Genomic DNA, 20,793 nt, shown 5'->3' on the forward strand with positions numbered 1-20,793 from the left:
CATCACTGAAATCCACCATTGAAGTTCATTGTATAATTTATCCCAGTTGTCGTGCAACTGCTCCATGGCCATTTGTTTCATCCACCATGCTTTCCTGTACGACACTCTGTAATGGAACCGAGCTTGCATGTCTGTAATTAGGACTAATACATGAATGATTGACATATCTTTCATCAGCGGCTTGATACAGTTGTAGGTACTTTTAGCATCGACGCCCTTCTAATTTTCACATTTTCCACTGTTGAGTCCTCTATATAAATGTAGCTTTAACTTGCTAGTCGTACCCTTCGTCAGTCCTCCAACATTCTCTAACGTATAATGTCGGTGTAAATTTTGTGACATTGTAATTAATCGACACCTTCATATGGTATTGTTTGATGGCAAACACTCAATACATCTTGTTCTCAAATCGTTTCCCAACTAACAACTCTTCCAATTGCTAATTTGACGCCAATTTATGAGCAAGGACTATATCGGTGTACTCGAGGAACTCGGGTGCATGCACTGCATTTGGATTTATGCTCAATATGTGGGCCCCAAGGTCATTTCATAAAATAATGTCATGACTCGAGTTTCTAAAATAAGTTGTGAACATCTTCAACCTCCTATGGGCCTTCATTGTCAATATAGTCCGGAATCTCATCAAGATTAGGGTCACTGAAATCTTCAACATCGTGATCAGAATCTTCATCATTGTTGATGATCGTTTTATGATTCACTAAACTAGACTACAATCACGACAAAGGCAAGCACACCTATCGAATGGTAGTACAGCTATGGTGAGTCCATAATATCTTATCCACAATGACTAAAAGTACTAGTATTAACTATCTATCTATTATTTAGCCTAAAATAAAAGGGATTTGTTTTAATCTAAAATTAACTAAACTAATTAACTAATGAACGCGACAGAGAGCGAATTGGGAAAAATACTTGAAGAAAACTTATAGGGAGGACAATACCCAGGAAAAAATCCACCTAGACTTCACTTATTATTCTGACTCTGAATCAAACGATTTATTCACTTGTCTTGATCCATAGAAATCCCTAAATTATGTTAATATCTCTTTCGAGACTAAGAACAACTGACTCTAGGTTGATTAATTGAAATCTCTTTCTAATTAAAACCTCTATCATCGCATTAACTTGATTTATGGATTCCCCTATTAGATTTGACTCTAATCCGACAGATTTATGTCGTCCTATATCTAGGATTGCATGCAACTCCGCTTAATTATGCTAGATCTACTATTAAACAGGGACTTTTGCTCCACTGAATAAGCACATCAAACTTGGAATAATATCCTGAAAATATTAAAACAAGGATTAAGAACAAGAACAAGTATTTATCGTGTAATTCAGATAATTAAATAATAAGATCCATCATAGGTTTCATCCTCCCTAGGTATTTAGGGAGTTTAGTTCATAATGTAAAAGGAAAACATCTCAAATTTAGAAAAACAACAAGACATAAAAAACCCAAATAAACTTTGAGAGAAATTTGAATAGAGATCTTCAATCTTGAGGTGGATCTGCTCCTGAGATGATTCCAATGGCTTCCTTCGAGTAATTTATGCTTTCTACTCTGTGTGTCCCCTTAGGTCTTCTTCTAGTATGTATTTATAGACTTTTGAATGCTCAGAAACCCTAAAAATTGGCTTTTTCTGGGTGTTTGGGAATCAGGGAGCGATATCGACACGGATTGGCACATGGGCGTGTGATTTACCCGTGTGGATCCTGAAAACTCTGATTTTGGCCTATTTTTCGCTCCTTTTGTTTCCAAATACTCTCTTAAGTATAGAAGCATGAATTAAAGGGATTAGGAGCGTCAAATTTACTAATTTACATCATTAATCATCCATAAATACATTAAGAATGGGATTAAAATATGTTACATTTATGGTTTATCAATTGTTGAACCCTTCTTCAACGTCTGCATCGGTGTCTATCACCTCCGGATGCATTTGTAGATGGGGATCCGGGGAAAGGGTTGTTATATGAACTCTCACAATAATTTAGACTTTCAGACATTTGCGATGTCCCTCCACAATCTGACTGATCTGTCCATATGACATTAAGATCAAAGTTAAACCTGCGATGTTGACTTATTGGGCCGACATTCTCAGCAAGCTTGAAATCGGCTAACTCAACTGGTTGGGGGTTCTAATTCGCAGTCGACAACCATATTGTCATCATAGTGCCCGTCATCATCATCTAACAGTTGCATCTCTTTAAATTCCCACGGATCTGTAGAGATTGGAAACTTGTAAAATAATTTGGACATCGCCCTTCCACAACAGATAGCTATTTTCGCAATGATCTTTCTTTTCATTTGTTCCAGCTTCACAGTTTTATTGAATCACAACCTTACTCTCTGTCGACATTGAAATACACAACCAACATCACCCTGTACAATTTCTCAACAAAAAAGAACTTACACCAAAAACATTGAGTTATTCATCTTCACCACAATTTCTGAGCTCTCCTAATAAACACAACAATTTCTCTCTTTTCTTCTTTTCAGGTTCAACTGTTACAAGAGTGCAATTTTTTTTATATATAGCACCACCAAGGTGGTCAAGCCAAAGAGAATGACTCTACCAAAATAAAAAAAAATCATTTTTTAATTAAAAAATAATTTAAAAAACTTCAAAAAAATAATGGCAACATGGTGGTCACACCATTCTCTATGACTCCACCATAAAATAATAATTTTAGTTTTAAAATAAATAAAAATCACTTTAAAAAAATTTTGACATAATAAAGGTAGCGGCACCAATCTATTTGGCTTACCACTACTATTTATTTTTTGACCCCCGAAATATTCAAAAATACTAGTATTGGAGTGGTATTTATCAAGTCATGCCAAATAGATTGGCTCCACCAACTTTCACTATTCATTTCAGGTCATTTACGTACATAATAAAAAAGGGTCATTTTTGTAATTAATAAAAATTCGGGTTATTTTTATAAAATAACCACTGGACTTCTTTTTTCTATTTTCTTCTTAATTTAATTTTAGAAAACTGCACTCAAGGTCATTAAATTATTAGTAAGTTTATATTTTGGTCATTTAGTAAATTTATATTTTGGTCATTCCACTTCAAAAAAGTTATAAAATGATCATTAAACTATTCGACAGTTTTTATTTGAGTCACTAGAATGTTAAGTTCTTTTCTTTTTCTTTTTCTTTTCTTTTTTTAATTTTTGTTAGTTAGCTCCAAGTTAATCCTAGTTGATCAATATCTATCGACGAATAAAAAAGCATACCTTAGATCCTAGTTGATCTCATGGTCAATGTCGGAGATCATAGAAGATAATTATTTGGATTTGGTTCGTAAATTTGTGACATTCAAAACTGTGTCATGAAAAAGAAAGTTGAACTATAGAATAGAAGAGAAATGAGAACTTTCAATTGGTTAATATAGGAGTGTTGTTATCAACCCAATGACTTAAATAAATGATAATTTTCAAATAGTTTAATAACCATTTAGTAACTTTTAAAATTTGAGTAATCGAAACATAAATTTTTTAATAGTTTTGTCACATTGAACTTAAAGTCTCAAGGAAAAACTATTTTTCAGTCACGATTTTATATTGGAGGAAACCAAGGGAATATCAATAATTTATGTTATTAAATTTCTTAAATATTTTTTAAATAATCCATAAACTTTTTAAAATTTTAATTTAGAGGATATTATGTGAATTTAAACCCACAAGGGCTCAATTACTCTATATTCCTGATCCAATGACAAAAATATTATGTTGTAAAAATGAGAATTTAAATTGGATTCTAAATCTCATTCCTCTCTCTTAAAAAAAGTTATAACAAAAAGGTGTTAACTGAATTAATACTAGCTATAAAAGTCATTACATTATGATTGGTACCACGGAATGATTAATTTTTTATTAATTTTTTTTCTAGAAAACAACCATGATATAAAACTGTTATCACCTTGGTGGCAACGTCTATGGAAGTCTTTCAATAAGAGAGCATTTGCATTGCTTTACGTCAAGTCAAGGGGAAGAAGCTCTTTTCTTTTGGTAAAGTAAGGGCCAAAATAGTGTCGTGTTGCGTGTCGGAAGCTTCTAAATGGCAGGAAGCACACGCGAAAGAGAAACCAGACACCTCCCCTTTTTTAAAAAAAAATTAAAAATAATAAACACAAACAAACGTACGTTGATGTACAACGAAGTTAATTAATATTTACCAATGAAAAGAATCTCATAACATCAATCATCAATATGTTTTTGCCGTGTAAAAAATCCGTCCAGGTACAATATTACTGAATTTCCAGATTTATATGTTGCTTGCTTCCTTGCCATTGCCTTGAACTCAGTATCCATTTATGAGAGACTTGCAAACACCATACAAAACTAAACTCTGCAAGAAGCGATAAAAAAGGAAGTTATGAAGTTTCAATATCTGAAATGAAAGAGTAATTAATTTATAAAGGAAGAAGATTTTTTTTTGGGGGGGGGGGAGTACTGACTGTTGGAATTCAATGTTGATGGAGTCCAGGGGTACATTGGTAATTCCGCCAAAAGCAGTTTCGGAAAGGACAATGGTGGTGGATTGAGCGGAAGGTGGGGAGAGAGCGGTAGGAGCATAATCAACGATCTTGACCTGGATTGTTTGGTCGGGGACACAAGTCCCTGGCTGGGAAGCACTTATGCATCTCACCAGGTATTGCCTTCCGCATGATGCTCCATTGTCCCATATCCCATCTCCTGCTGCTGCGAACAGATTGCTTGATGGGAACTGGGTTTGATCGTCCCCAAAGCACGCCGTAGCTGCATCCCCATCATCATTTAATTAAAATTACAAACAGAAACTAGCACACACTGTGATTTGTGTAGATTTTATTTTTCATGCTTGGGTTGGGTTGGTACTCACGTAAATATGGAGGGCTATACTGGGCAGCAGTCCCAACATCACCATGGCAGACGTGGAAAAACTGGGAAACTGAAAGAAAATAGCATACAAATGGAAGGAGTAATCGTTTCTTAAAATGCATCATCGAAACGGAAAGAAAGCAAGTAAAAAAGGATTATGTTTCAATAAAAATTTGGTAGCTCATGTCATGGCTTGACTCATATATATGAAATGTCAATCAATGCCAACTAATGACGCGGAATTCTACTGATTATTTATTTATTTTCTTGCACTCATCTTCTTAGTGAATTTAATATAGACGTGGATGGTGGGCTTTGACCATTGACCCATTCATAATTAAATTACCTTCTTATTTATTGACTTTGTGAGTGAGATCGTACGCTAGAAGCTCAGTTCACCACTTGCAATTTTCATGCTTCAAAATATAATGAACTGAACCTGTGATATTCCAGGGGTTAGCAACTTTTGACCACATTGTTGAATGTCACAGGCGGTTCAACTACCCCTAGTATAAGTTTCACATGTCACAATTTGATGATTTTACTGCTCTCCTCAATACTTAAAATAAGATTCTATTTTAGGACACAACTATAGAATCTTATGTTACTACTTTAACGGAGTCAGCTGCCTGCCTCCATTGTAAACCAAGCGCTGTATGTATTATCCACAACTCTGCAAGTCAAACCAAGTTGTTCATTTAAAAAAATAATAATAATCCTCTCCTAGCAACTCTGAAAGACAGCCTTGTCAAGAAAGCAGATGCATGGTACCAAGCAGAACGACAAATTGTGTACTAAATAGTCGATACATTGTTTTTTGAGTATTGGGATGAGGTTTACACATGTTCCATCTTTCCCCAAAACAAAAAAATGTAATCACTTCCAAAGCTTCCGTAAGGACATGTTTTTCTCGGTCTCCTTTTTCATCACCTTCGCCACTGCCATCTCAAAATCTTCTTGTGTTACATGGACTCTCCTTTCCCTCAATGCAAACATCCCTGCTTCTGTGCATACCGCCTGCCAAAATAAACAAGACCAATTCATCATAAATACAAAAGTTCCATCAAAGGCTTCTAGCATAACATTGAAACATATGAGATTATATTTCATAATTGCATCGCTTGAAACATAAAAAATCTTCAAACTGAAGATTGAATCATCTCTCTATTTGCTTAAGAGGTTAGAGACCTAGAAGAAAAGATGCTATTCCCAGCTTGCCACAATATTCAAACTCAAAGACTATAGTTTCTGTTTACCCAGTAAAACCGGGCACCCTTAAATTAACCGAGTATCTGTAAACATACCTTAAGCTCTGCACCAGAAGCACCATTCATCTTCTCTGCAATCTTCTTTAGATCAATCCCTCGCATCAAGTTCATTCTTCTAGAATGTATTTTTAAGATGTCCAGTCGAGACTGCATATAATTGGACACAAAACATAAGTACCAATAGCGCTGCAAGCTCTCTAAGAACAGAGAAATTCAGGTACAACTATAGGCAGCAAACCACTGCCATTTTATGATTGCTCTTATTCCCTGCAGATTCTTCAGGACACCCAGAAAAGATTGATCACAATGACAAAAGAACCTTAACAACTACCTCACTGAAACTTTTGCCCGTATAGACAAAGTCTAAAATGTCAAGAATCTTCTATTTCGTCAGTGGCAGAGCATTCCATGAACAACAACACAATAGGAGATTAAAAAAATCATTCATGTAAGGAATCGCCAACTGCCAGAACATGACAGAGGAAGTTGCTAGACAGTAACTTTAGTAGAACTAATGCAAAACTTGACACATAACACAATAATGCAATAATTGAGAAATGAACTCATCAGAGTGCAATATTTTCAGTTCAAATACAACCCATGCATACCTTTTATTCTTTAAAACATATGTAAGAACAAGGTAGCAATGAGGGAGTGAAGTTTCTATGAGCCTAACCTAAAAAAGATTAATGGCACTAAAATGCTCACAGGAACATAACAATGAACGGCAAATGCAATGTTAAGTACCTCCTCATTGGGATTTGGAAATTCAATCTTCCTGTCAATCCGTCCTGGCCTAAGAAGAGCTTGATCCAAGATATCTATCCGGTTTGTGGCCATCAGAACCTGTTCATCAGAGTAAGTTAGGAAGTAAAAAAAATGTCAGTATGCAAACTACAAAATGGTCTCCCTAATTCATTACATTAGTACTTCAGTAAAGTAACTAATACACTACCTTGATCTTGTTAGATGCTTCAAATCCATCAAGCTGGTTGAGAAGCTCCAACATGGTACGCTGCACCTCGCTATCACCATTTCCACTTCCAGATTCCATTCGAGCAGATCCAATACTGTCTATCTCATCCATAAATATAATTGATGGAGCATGCTCTCTGCGAGAAAATGAGAAGGAATCACTTAAATAAATACAAAGCAAAAAGACAGTTTGATAGATAATCAGACAGAAGCAACCCTACTTTGTGTTTCATGCTACAAAATATCTGGCTATTTGCTAAAGCATAATTCCAGATAATAAGTTTTGCCTTGCTAGTATCTATAAAATGATCCGCATTTTATTGTTTAAAATTAAGGACACCAAACAAGGAAGAACTTACCTGGCCATAACGAAAAGTTCTCTAACCATTCGAGAACCCTCCCCGATATATTTCTGAACTAATTCAGAACCAGAAACCCTGATAAAGGTACAATCAGTATGATGGGCCACAGCTCTAGCCAATAGTGTTTTTCCTGTACCAGGTGGTCCATAAAGCAGGACACCCTATAATTTATGACACGGAGCAAGATTTAGTTTTACAGTGAAATCATATGAGAAACAAATCAACATAAAGATATCACTTGGCAGAATAATAGTACCTTTGGCTGGGCTATTCCAAGGCTTTCAAACAATTCGGGATGTTTAATTGGAAGTTCGATAACCTACAAATTATACCAATAGGTGTAAAAAATTAAACCAACCCACATATGCATATGAGATTAATAATGAACCATAACAGTAAAAAGAAAAAAAAAAACAGAAAGTGATAATCCATAAATGAACAAATCAAGCAAGTTAAAAAGCAAACCTCTTTTATCTCTTTAATTTGTTGATCAAGACCACCAATCATATCGAACGTAGAATCTGGAACTTTTTCAACTTTCATAAGGTTAACCAAAGGGTCTACTTTGCTAGGTAAGATCAGATGGAGAACATAGCTGTCATTACGCAGAGCAACTCTTGTTGATGGTGTGATTTTTGTGATATCAATATTCTTGTCAATATCGACAACATATTTTCCTTCTGGATGGACCTAGAGAAGAAATTGAAAATATTGTCCAGTAAGATTGATGACACTCTAAATCACACCATAGATTGCTGAATTAGAAAATAATTAGTTCCAGGATTAAATACTGAAACATCAAGTTTTCTACCTATAACAAGTTCCCATTAATTAAGTCAAAGAGAGCTAAAACTGGAGGCATAAAAGGATAACATACCTTGACTAAAACCTTGTTTTTACCCATAACTTTCACAACCTCACCAACATAGGATCCAGGCTCCTGAAGCAGCTGCAGTTCCTCTCTAAGCATTCTAACTGTCCAATGTGCAAACATTTTAAGTACTTATATAACAAATAGACCATAAGAAGCAAATTTAAGATAAAATTATCTTAAAAGTTCCACCCCTGAATATCAAGGCTCTACAAATGTGTGTTTCCAAGTTTACGCTATAATAAAGAAGAGGCTAAAAAGAAGGCCACATAACCACCAGCACAATAATTTCAGATGTATAAGATGCACCGTCCAATTAAAAATGCAATGATAGTCAAATACGCACACCCTTTCCAATCATAAGTATACTAATCTAGTAAACAACAAAGCATGTGGCAACATATATAGAAGATCATTACACATCAATGACAAATAATGAGCACTGGTATGAGCTTTCTATTTCAAACCCCACATAGTTTCCAACCCTAGAGAAAAAGAAAATTGGATTTATGATGTATATTTTATTGACAAGATAAAATGACGCCTTCTTCTTGCAGTTTTTACTTGCAAAAATCGAGGCCTTCAAATTTCAACAAAAAATTTGCATAATCTACTATCAATTCTAGTTAAGAATTTTAAAGATGTGCTGAATCAGAATACATATTTCATTGAAATAACCAATAATTACTCTTACATCTAGACTAGAACAGAATTAAACAACTCCAAGTCCTATATAATCCTTTGTTCCGCTGCTTTTTAAATTTATCAAATAAGACAACACAACCCCCAAAGTAGCAAGCAGATAGAATCACCGCTTTAATTTCTACAATTTACCAAATCAATAACATTCATCTTCCCTTACTAACCTCAATTCAACCATATATCACCGTTTTCTCACATATTAAATCACCAAGATAACAACTTCCCATAAAAATCAACAAAACCCTAATCACATATCGACAATCTCAAACAAGCCAATTTGTTATTCTTTTTAAAAAAAAAAGAAACTAAGAAAATAAATGGAGGCAAACCAAGAAATATTAGTATTAAAGTACCTCGAGAATTGAGCTCGTTGCGTTGGGCTTCGAGTCGGTTCAAATTGTGGGTTTTTTGGCGGAGATTGAGCTGGAGCTCGTGGATGTGTTGAAGATAGTATTGTCGGAGGCCCTCCCCTTGCTTGGCACCGCTCTTGGCGGTGCACATCTCTTCCGCAGATGCCTGTTGCTTCCTCTCGATAGCGACCGTCGCCATTTGAGTTTGCTTCTAGGTTCTTGATTTTGGAAACTACAATGGCACTCAGATACTTGGTACAAGGGGATTTTTCTTTGACAACAAGTTTTGATTTGGAATTGGAATTAAAATGATGTTTTTGTTTGGGGTTATATATGCAATTTACGAAGTCTTGCCTCAGTTTTGGGTGAAATATTAATGGGTTTCACGGTAGTTGGGCCTTGTCAATTTTCTATTACTAAGGACTCGGTACTTGATTTTTAAAAAAAAAAAAATTTACGATCGTTTTCGTAGTTTTATTATTGGTGTTTGAATTGTAAAATAAAAATAAAAATAAAAATCAGGTGCATTCATATTATTATTATTATTTACTAAATAAGTATTTTTTAAAAAATAAATATTTCGATGAAAAATCTCAAAAGAAAGAAAAAAATAAATATTGAGTTAAATTAATATGGATCAATAAATCCATTTATTACATCTCACCTTAAAATTCAATACATTTAAAGAGTTAGGACTAATTCTCTATTCGGTTGAAAAGTACTTTTCAAAAATAATTTTTAATAAAATTAATTTTGAAAAGCGTGATAAAAAAATACTATGAAAAAAATATGATTTGTGAATTTTTTTTTATATTTTTATTATTGTTAAAAATTATGATTGGAAGTTAAAATGTTATATATGAAGTTAAAATGAAGCCAGTCTGCAAAGAGCTCCCCATATGAAAATCTGCGGACAAAAGCAAATATCAAGATCATTATTAACCTTCAAGGCTCGATCCTCAGAAAGGCACAACACCCATCCCATCTCGATGAACCTGGCCAGCAATGCAATCTCTTCGATCCAAACAAGATCTTCATCAGCTGAGACATCTTGCTTTGAGAGAATGCGACCCGACTGATTTGCTCCATCGCAAACATGGCAAAAGACGCAAACCGGTAGCCAACCAACGACCGTCGTCCTCGACAACAAACCCATCAATCTAAGGCTGTAGAAGAAAGCTTTTTAATGACCGTTAAACTACCACCTTCTAATATGACATCTTGATCATAAGTGAAAATTATAGCACGGATGGCGAACAAAGCCTCAGCCGCGAAAGGGGAATGCACATCCTATACACGAACTAGAGTCATCTCAGCCATACCCGAAGCGGCACAGAAAGTCATGTCAAAATTCACCTTGTAGATGCCAGAAGGTGGGGGAGTCCACACTTCAACACGCGGAGGGTGTCCAACAGTGGGAGCAGTGCCAACAAAGGAATGATCCTGAAGGTGAGACAATATCAACTTAACAATCTCAATAAATGAAAACAATTTACCCTCATGGACATACAAATTACGAGCTTACCAAAGACACCAGATAGTAACTGAAATCTTCAAGCAAGTCAATCTGTTCATATTTTGGAAACAATATGCAAACCGCGCAAGTATGAGGGCATTCAAAGCAGATGTGGGGAACTGTCTCAGGAGCGAAATGACACAAGCTACCCGAAATAATCCGCCTAGCAGACAGCGCAACTTTAACAGGTACAAAGCCTTTGTGGAATCTCCTAACTGTAAGCAGAATCTTCTTAGGGAGTTCTAAATTCCATAACCTGTTATAGAAATGTTGATCCATACGATCCTGCAATGTATTAGAACTAAAATCCAGAAGCACCTTGTAACCTGAACCAGACACTATAGACCCCCGAGCTATCTTGCTGTCAGACCAGAAAATCATCCATGCCTATAATAAGGTTTGCCTCACTAGCATCAAATAGGTAAGTCAGCAAATCCACTTTCCAAACCAGAGACCAAAGAAATAGAGGGGTCATGTTGAACTGTTTGCACTTTGCAGGTAGATGGGTGAGGGAGCCATTTATCGTCAAAAATATTTATATGATGCCCAGTACCAACCTGACAACGAAGACCCGATTCCAACAATCCACGGGATGACCAGATTCTTCGCCATGCCAAAGAAGGACCACTAAATTATATCACTTTTGTCCATTTCTATACTTGAAATTTTATTTTGGTACAACGGGTTTAGTTCAAAACATATCACATGACACAGCCAATTAGAACAGAGGCGGATTCTCATTAAAGTACGCCAGAGTTTTTGAAAATTTTAGTTATACCCTTAAAATTTTAATTAACCTCCTAAAATTTTTAAAAATTATTATTAAACCTTTGAAAAATTTTAAAAATTTCTATTAGGCTCTTCAAACTTTTTTTTTTAAATTTTCGTAAAACCTCTAAAAATTTTGAAAGTTTTTACTAGACTTACCAAAATTTATGAAAATTCTCACTAAAACCTTCAAAGATTTTAAAAATTTTAGTTAGGCTTAAAACATGATGTGTGTCATTTATGTGTATTAAAATGATATATATAATCTTAAAATTTATAGAAATAATATATATATTCAAAATAATTTATAAAAATAATTAAACATTTTAGAGAATTATTTATAAAAAAATAATGAAAGTCTTGTCTATTTAAAAATATAAATATTTATTAGGATTAAATAGAGTCAAGAGTGCTCTCTTAAGTTTCCCGAAGAAATAGTGAATATTGTGGTTGGGAAGAAGACAAGCGATGATTCGGAAGCAATAGATGATAGAAACGAGATCGCTCTTTTTGAAGAAGAGCTAATTCAATTAACAGTGAAAAGTTCATTAGTTACTCCATCTGAAAGTCCGACGCTGATTTGTTCAGTTTGGACAAGGAAATCGTACAACCCAGACAGTCTGCGAGCGCAATTAAGTAGTATTTGGAAAACAAAAAAAAAAGTTTGAGATTATTATTGCTGGTTAGAGTTTATTTACAATTTCCTTTGAAGATGAGGAAGATTTAGAATAGATTTTGGAGGGATGCCCATGGTTCTTCCGGAAACAATTAATTATCTTCGACAGATTAAAGCAACCTGTGGAGCACAATAAGATTCAACTGATCTTCTCTTTTTTTTGGTTAAAGGTTGGCCCGTGCCTACCTGAATGCGATAAGAAAGATTTGATACATGCTATTGGGTCTACCTTTGGAGGAGTAATTCGAGCCGAGATAAAGGGAGATTTCTACCGAATCAAAGTTAATTTGAATATCCAAAAATAGTTAAGAAGAGGTATCTTTGTCTCTCTAAATGAAAAAGGAAAAATCTGGTTAGCTTTCAAGTATGAAAATCTCCTAACTTTTTGCTTTGGTTGTGGAAGGATGGGACATGGAGTAAAAGAAAGTTGGGAAATACAAACGGGAAAATGTAGTAAAACAGATGAGGATTATCCATTCTCGATAACCCTTAAGGCAGAATCTCCCATAGTTGGGAAAAAAAGCTTAATGGTTGGATCACTGATAAAAAATCAATGCAACAATGTTTCTACATAGGTGAAGAAGAGGCGAATACAGCGGCTGTGCTACCAGCGGGAGCAACGTTCTTGACTCGCCAACCGGAAAAGGAAGTGGTTTTGAAATAGGACCCTATGAATAAAAAAACGAAAAAATTGCAGGAACTTTCTAGAGATAAAGATGAAATAAATTTGCTGCTGATATCGCCTAAAAAGGGGAAAGAGCTTCAAGAGATAATGACAAGGAAATCTCAGCAAAAAACTTGCCTATAAAAGGGGAGGCATAAACAAACAAAAATTGCCACAATTTAGAAGTTGTTTCAAAAGAAAATTCTATGCAAGTGAGGCTTACAAAAAGTGGTGGATAGAGTGGATACAGGCTGGAATAGTAATGAGGAAGACCCAAAAATAAGATATACACCAGTGGGCTCCATTAGCCTAGTTGAATCTCCTAAATTGGGCTACAGGAAGAAGAGTTGGCGGCGACTAACCAAAAGGGAGAAACGTGATTCATTTATGGACTGTTAGATAAATGGAAAACATAAATTTGAACCAGAGACAAAGATAATTTCAGAACTGAATGTTGAAGATACAACTAAAAAAGCTAAATACGGTGACAGAAGTCCAGGAGGATATACAGCAAAGTTTAAGTCTCAGAGTATTAAAGAAGACAATGATGAATTTGCACAAATTAGATCGGTGGCTGGCAAATGGTTAACTGGCCGGGAACAATAAAAATTCTATACTGGAACATCCGAGGATTGGGGAATTCTCGGGCATCTAAAAGTCTTCAATATATGTTGAAGCTTTATAAACCCCAAATGGTCTTCTTAATAGAAACAAAATTGGACAGTATTAGAATGGAGCGATTACGGAAACGATGTGGCTTTCAAAATGGAATGGATATTTCATCGAATAGGTTACGTGGTGGATTAAGCCTTGCCTGGAATGGTAATGATTTGGTTCAAGTTTATAGTTATTCGAACAATCACATTGATGTGTCGATTAATGAAGGAAATATTCCGTATAAGTGGCGGTTTATTGGGTTTTATGGTAACCCAAATCAATCAAACAAACATGAGTCATGGAATCTACTTCGCCGATTAAAGTCTAATAGCTCCTTACCATGGTGTGTTTGTGGAGATTTTAACGAAATTATGTATGCACATGAGAAAAGAGGAGGAAGAACAAAAGATGAGAGACAAATGGAAGAATTTCGAAATGCTCTGGAAGATTGTGGTCTGGCTGACATGAGTTTCAAAGGGAAAAAGTTTACTTGGGAAAGGGGCAATTTTGCAGACACAAATATCAGAGAACGACTTGATAGGGGAGTTATGAACCAAGAGCGGCTAAACCTGTTCCCTGAGTATGAAGTCCAACACTTAACTCATTCTTTCTCTGATCACTGCCCAGTCCTCATCCAGACGATGTCAAATGTAAAAAGCACTGGAGGTAATATTTTTAGATTCGAATCTTGGTGGGTCACTGAGCCATCGTGTGAAGAAATCATCAAGGAAGCTTGACAGAAGCAATCTGGTAACATTTTGAAAAATTTTGAATATACCTAGTTGAGCTTACAAAAATGGGCAAAGGAAATCAAAGGGAATCATGAAAGGAAATCGAAGATTCGAAAAGGAAGACTGGCCGAACTTGATAAAAAGAATAGAGATGATATCCTTGCTGAGATCATTTGTAACACCCTTAACCCCGTCCCGTTACCGGAACAAGATTATAGAGTATTACCAATCATTACAGTACATTTGCACATAAACAAGTATAAATGCAATATATCCATCTAAATATAATTTTAATGGGTCCACAGTACTTTACAAGTGTAATTAAAACAAACCGAGATTCGATCCTAAAGCTTAGTAAATTTTTCGTGAAATTTTAAAATTTCTTCTTTTGAACAGTACCATACGCCTGTGTGACTAATTTAACATGTCCGTGCGGCATGGGACACGCCCGTGTCCTCAACCCATGTGCAACACTGACTTTTAAACACGGCCATGACACACGTCCGTGTTGCTTGCCCGTGTACAAAACTGACTTTAAGACACGGCCGTGGCAACCAAGGCACACGCCTGTGTGACAAACTATGTGAACTCAAAATAAACCTTGTATTTTAAAAATTTACCAATCCTGTAAATTTCAATTTATAACCAATACAGATATCAATATTAAACCAATCCAAACGCATTTTATATATTATCTAATACTTAACTTTAAACACTTATCATGTATCATTATCAATTATCAATTTACTTATTTCACTATTACAATCACAATCCAATATAACACACTTAAGACATCCTAGATATATGCCATTACCGATAATTAACATGCTTTACCTTTTTGAGCTTCAGGATCAGCTTATGATGCTAATTCGACGACCTGTCTTTAACCTAACCTGTGCACGAAAACAAACCGTACGCTGAGTATGAATTCAGTGATATTTCTATAAACCGATACTTAAGTCGATAATAAATCATATATCAATGAACCTTGAAAATTCAATCTATTACTCCTAATAGTTCAATCATTTGTTTTTGATATATAATGCTAAGATCATGTTAATCACTTTCGATGAAATGTATACAGTTTCAATGTTTATTCATTATCCGTCGATTTTTCATATTTATTCAGTAATAACCTGTGATTAGTATCATTCAGACATTCAGTAGCAGTCCATTATTCAATAACAATTAGTTTTTCAGTACTTTTATTTACAATTCATTTGAGTAATAATATTATTCAGCTTTCATTCAATATTCTGTACCATCTCATTTCAATAACAGTCAATATTCAATAGCAGGCAGACTTTAATACTTTTCATTACCCCTATTAACATGACTCGGACCTAGACGGATACACGGATCCAACTCACACACCGGGGATAGTATACAGTATTTCATCGGCCGAAGCCAAAATACACCGTAAGGGTAGCAGTAACAGTAACAGTAACAGTAGCGATACACAAAGTACCTCATCAGAACAAATTTGGAACAGTAACAGTCAAGTACGGAGTACCTCTTCGGAACAAATCCGGAACAGTCATAGTAGTCGACATATATAGTGTCTCATCGACACACAGTCAGAATATCCCTGAACACTTCCAATCCTATGGCATGCCAACTATATCCGACTAGCCTGATACAATTAATAGGGTATTCAATAAACTTTCAAATTTTCAATTTTATTTGTAATTTAATTTCAATTCAATTTAATACATTTTTCCATATCAATCCACATGCAAATCAATTTCAATGCAATATACATTTTTCAGTTTTCCACTCAATATTCACATATTCTATTCAATATCAATAATCACTAATAATTCATAAATTTTTTATTCAATTCAATACCATAATAACAATAATAATAATAATAATAATACTTACCATTCATATAAATAATAAATTCAACAAATAATTATTAGATTTGGTTTATAGAAATACAAACCGTAGTTTTCAAGCTAACTCCTGTTGTCTTTGTCTTGTCCTTGCTTAGTCGAGATTTCTCGAGACAACGTTAGCTACGAAAATTAAAATAATTATACCATTAACTTTCAGCACTCATTATAACAATTAATTGAATTTCTATTCAATTTACACCTTATTTCCAATTTAGGTCCTAACTAATTCATTCACTTTACTAACTTAATTCATTCTCCATTTCTATTCAAATTCCATCCAAACTCAAATTTAATTATTAAATTTTCACCTTATCTCATTAATTTCGAAATTTCCTCAAATTAACCCCTACAACATAAAACTTATGAATTACTTTACAATTCAATCCTTATTTCATTTCTAACTTGAATTTCTATCAATTTAGCCCTTAATTCATCATTTTATTTAACATAAACAATATTTAGAAATCTAATAATTTTAAAAATCTTAATTTAATTTCATCAAAACTTTGTTCCAAAGCTTCTAAAACATCAAAATTAAGTAAAAATGACTAAATTGACTTACCTATTAAACTTCCAAGCTTCAAAATCCCTATTTTCCATTTTTTCCTTTCTTTTTCTCCTTCCTTTCTTCTCTGTTTCTTTCTATTCTTTTTCTTTTTCTTTTACTTTGTTCTATTTTATATATAATAATAATAATAACTTATATAATAAGTAAATATACATGTATTTTACAAATGTACATATACTAATATTACACGTCACTATACATACCATACATTTGTCAACTTTTTATTTATTTTTCACATAAAAATCTTATAATATAATTATTTAATTAATAAATATATTTTATAAATAATAAATATATATTAATACTTAAATACAAGCATTACAAGTGTATGTATTTTTATTAATACACTTGTACCCAATCATTACCACACATTTGTCTTACTTTTATTTATTTATCATATAATATCAATTTAATAATAATAAATACATTAATATTTACTTAAATAATAAGTAAATACATACATATATTACAAATGTGTGTATTATATTTATTACACTTGTATTTTATTTTTACCATACACTTAGCACTCTTTTTGGCTTATTTACTCATTTAGTCCCTTCAATTTTCTTTATTCTATAATTAAACTTTCACACTATATTCAATTTAATCCTTTTATCCAATTATCCTTAATTTAAGCTAATTCACTTAATTAAACTCTAATTAATCACTCAATTAACTTCGTAAATATTTATTACGAATCCATTTTTTAGAAACGGAGACCTGAAAATATACTTTTCCGGTAACGGTAAAATTCAGGTCATTACATCATTGATGTGAAGATAGAATTAAATTGGGAGATGGAAAAGGAAGAGATGTACTGGGAGCAGAGGGCGAGATCGAATTAGCTTAGCTAAGGGGACAGAAATACGGCTTTCTTCCATAGTCAAGCGTCCCAAAGATGCAGAATAAATCGTATCCGAGGGATGGAGGATAAAGAAGGTATTCTCAAAACGGAAAGAAGAAGATATGGAAATCATAATAAGGAGCTACTTTATGAAGCTATTCGAATCTAAAGGAGTTGGTAATACAAATCACCTACTCTTAGGTTTTCGCTGCAGTATTTCTGACAATATGGATCAAATGCTGGCTAAAGATTATAAAGAGGAGGAAATTTTTGAAGCAATAAATAGTATAGGGTCGACAAAATCTTCTAGACTTGATGGATTTTCTGCAATCTTCATTAAAAAATTTTGGCATATTATAGGGAGGGAGGTAAGTGATTTTTGCTTGGAAGTTCTTAATAAAGGAAAATCTCTTGATCTTTTAAACCATACGAATATCGTGCTAATCCTAAAGAATCCCCACCCAAAAAGCCCATCAGAATTTAGACCAATTAGCATTTGCTCCGTCTTTTATAAAATAATTTCAAAATCTATAGCAAACAAACTACAGAAAGTACTTGATTTTTGCATCGATCCAGCTTAAAGCGCCTTTGTATCGGGTGGATTAATTACAAATAATGTTCTTCTTGCATATGAAATTCTACAATCTATGAAGAATAAAAGGATGGGGAAAAAAGGTCTGATGGCTCTTAAGATTGATATGAGCAAAGCCTATGATCGGGTGGAATGGAATTTCTTGGAACAAATGATGGCTAAAATGGGATTTTATGAGTCTTGAAGTTAGCTTATTATGAGATGCATCAGTACGGTTTCGTATTCAATCATTTTGAATGGAAAGTCAGGGGAAGTGTTTCGTCCAGAGAGAGGCCTATATCAAGGGGACCCTTTGAGTCCTTTTCTGTTCCTTATATACAGTGAGGGACTATCTACATTATTAAGACTTGCAAGCGAGGAAGGAATGCTGAAAGGAATAAAGGCGAGTAGACGAGGCCCTCAGATTACTCGCCTTCTTTTTGTAGATGATTGCGTGCTGTTTGGGGAAGCAAATGAAAAAGGTGCAAAAACTTTTGGAAAGATCTTAAAAGAGTACGAAGCCTGTTCGGGACAATCCATTAATTATGGAAAGTCAACAGTTTTCTTTAGCTCAAACACAACTGAAATGATTTGTTTAGCTATCTCAAATAAATTGAGGGTGAAACGAACGAATAACACAGAAAAATATCTGGGCTTGCCAAATATGGTGGGAAAGAGGAAAAGGTTAGCATTCCAACACCTTAAAGATCGAATTAAAGCAAAAATTAACTGTAGGAGTTCTCAATTACTATTGCAAGGGGAAAAGAAGTTTTCATTAAATCTGTGCTACAAGCAATTCCAGCATATACAATGGGATGTTTTTTATTACCGAAGTCAGTATGCGTTGATATGGAACAAATTATAGCCAAGCATTGGTGGTAAAAAGGGTTCGGGAGAAGGGGGATACATTGGTAGTCATGGAATAACTTATGTGAATTAAATGAATTCAGTGGTCTTGGTTATTGTAATTTTGCAAATTTTAATTTAGCCCTCTTCGCAAAGCAAGGATGGCGATTAATTGAAAACCCCAATTCTCTTTTAGCACAGACGTTAAAGGCCAAATATTATTTGAATACTGATTTTCTAAACTCAAAGCTAGGAAACTTACCTTCATATACTTGGAAAATTATATGGGCTGCAAAAGGCCTTTTGCGGACTGGATTATGTTGGAGGGTGGGAAATGGCCGAAATATAAGTATTGAAGAGGATGTCTGGGCTCCGAAGGATGAAAATCTACATATTCAAAAAATAGTAAGAAATCAGAATTTATTGAAGGTAGCAGACGTGATTGATAGCAATGCTAGATCATGGAAAACAGAGTTGATTACAGATACCTTTTCCATAGAAGATGCTCAGAGAATACTCCAAATCCCGCTTGCTCACTCCCGATAGGACAACTTTATGGCTTGGAGAGGCGAACCAACAGGCGAATATACAGTCCAAAGTGGGTACAGATTACTCTTTCGAGGCAATTCCATCAATAATAATAGATACAAGCCAAATGAAAACAGGAAATGTTGCAAAAAAATGTGGAATAGTGACCTCCCCTCAAAATTAAAAATTAGAGCCTGGAGAGCCACTCTAAACTACCTTCCTACACTATCAAATCTACGCATTAAAAGACTAGCTAATGACGCCGTCTGCCCGAGATGTCAGCAAGGTGTGGAGAATATGGATCACGTCTTTCGAGAATGCGCTACTTCAAGGGAAACATGGAATAGCTTAAAATATGACTGGCCTGAAAGAATAGCAAATCTGAAATTTATGGAATGGTTTACTTGGATCATGCTAAGCAGCAGTACTGATATCTGTCGATCATTTCTATGCACCATTTGGGTTATCTAGTCGGCTAGAAACAAATGGATTCACGAGGGTAAGAAAATGTCAGGGACAGAGACGGCAAGATTCAGCTTACAGTACTTACAAGAACTAAATAACATTAAATGGGAAAAACTTGCCTTTAGCCCGATAAGTGCAGAATGGAGGCCTCCGATTCAAGGTATCTACAAAATCAATTTCGATGCAGCAGTGGACCTTAAAACACAAAGGTCATGTTCGGGACTCATAGTCAGAGACTGGAAAGGGAAAATCCTAGCCACAAAAACCATAAATCATGAGAATATACCTTCGAGGTTTGCAGCCGAGTCTGTTGCATGTTTACAGGCAGTTATCTTAGGAAGGGATCTAGGATTAAAGTTTGTTGACATTGAAGGGGATTTTTTGACAGTGATAAAAAAAGCTCAAACTAAGAGCATAGACAAGTCGGTAATCGGCGTAGACATTCAAGACATTCAAGAAATGTGCAAGATTTTCTATGAAAGTAAGTTCATTTATGTACGAAGAAAAGCAAACGAACAAGCGCATGATCCGGTATCAAAAGGCTTAAAAATGGTAGAAAAGACTTACATTATTCACAGACCAGTTGCTGAGGGCGTCACAGAGGCAGAAATTGATCGAGGATGGGGGTGAAGAATTC

General features: G+C 34.6%; 2 protein-coding genes and 1 long non-coding RNA gene across 4 annotated transcripts; all 3 read right to left on the reverse strand.

The window, feature by feature from the left end:
- Positions 1-3,974: 3,974 nt before the first annotated feature.
- LOC107962640 (EG45-like domain containing protein) lies at positions 3,975-5,205 on the reverse strand. The gene is made up of 3 exons (XM_016899101.2): positions 4,898-5,205; positions 4,494-4,794; positions 3,975-4,384 (listed from the first exon to the last, which is right to left on the reverse strand). The coding sequence occupies exons 1-3, from the start codon at positions 5,019-5,021 to the stop codon at positions 4,378-4,380; spliced, it is 432 nt and encodes a 143-aa protein (XP_016754590.2). The 5' UTR covers positions 5,022-5,205; the 3' UTR covers positions 3,975-4,377.
- A 456-nt stretch (positions 5,206-5,661) lies between these two features.
- On the reverse strand, positions 5,662-11,191 carry LOC107962639 (26S proteasome regulatory subunit 8 homolog A). The gene is made up of 10 exons (XM_016899100.2): positions 10,950-11,191; positions 9,428-10,867; positions 8,379-8,476; positions 7,967-8,191; positions 7,758-7,820; positions 7,499-7,662; positions 7,120-7,276; positions 6,912-7,010; positions 6,201-6,311; positions 5,662-5,913 (listed from the first exon to the last, which is right to left on the reverse strand). Exons 2-10 carry the CDS (start codon positions 9,621-9,623, stop codon positions 5,773-5,775), a joined length of 1,254 nt encoding a protein of 417 aa, XP_016754589.2. The 5' UTR covers positions 9,624-10,867; positions 10,950-11,191; the 3' UTR covers positions 5,662-5,772.
- A 3,516-nt stretch (positions 11,192-14,707) lies between these two features.
- On the reverse strand, positions 14,708-20,166 carry LOC121230413 (uncharacterized). Of its 2 annotated transcripts, XR_005928402.1 has the most exons (5): positions 19,652-20,166; positions 19,426-19,550; positions 16,382-16,454; positions 15,950-16,069; positions 14,708-15,329 (listed from the first exon to the last, which is right to left on the reverse strand). It is a non-coding gene; the product is annotated as an uncharacterized lncRNA (long non-coding RNA). The 2 variants fall into 2 exon arrangements; XR_005928403.1 differs by lacking the exon at positions 15,950-16,069.
- Between the last annotated feature and the right edge of the window lie 627 nt (positions 20,167-20,793).

This window comes from Gossypium hirsutum, chromosome A06 (assembly GCF_007990345.1).
Source record: "Gossypium hirsutum isolate 1008001.06 chromosome A06, Gossypium_hirsutum_v2.1, whole genome shotgun sequence".
Taxonomy (NCBI): domain Eukaryota; kingdom Viridiplantae; phylum Streptophyta; class Magnoliopsida; order Malvales; family Malvaceae; genus Gossypium; species Gossypium hirsutum.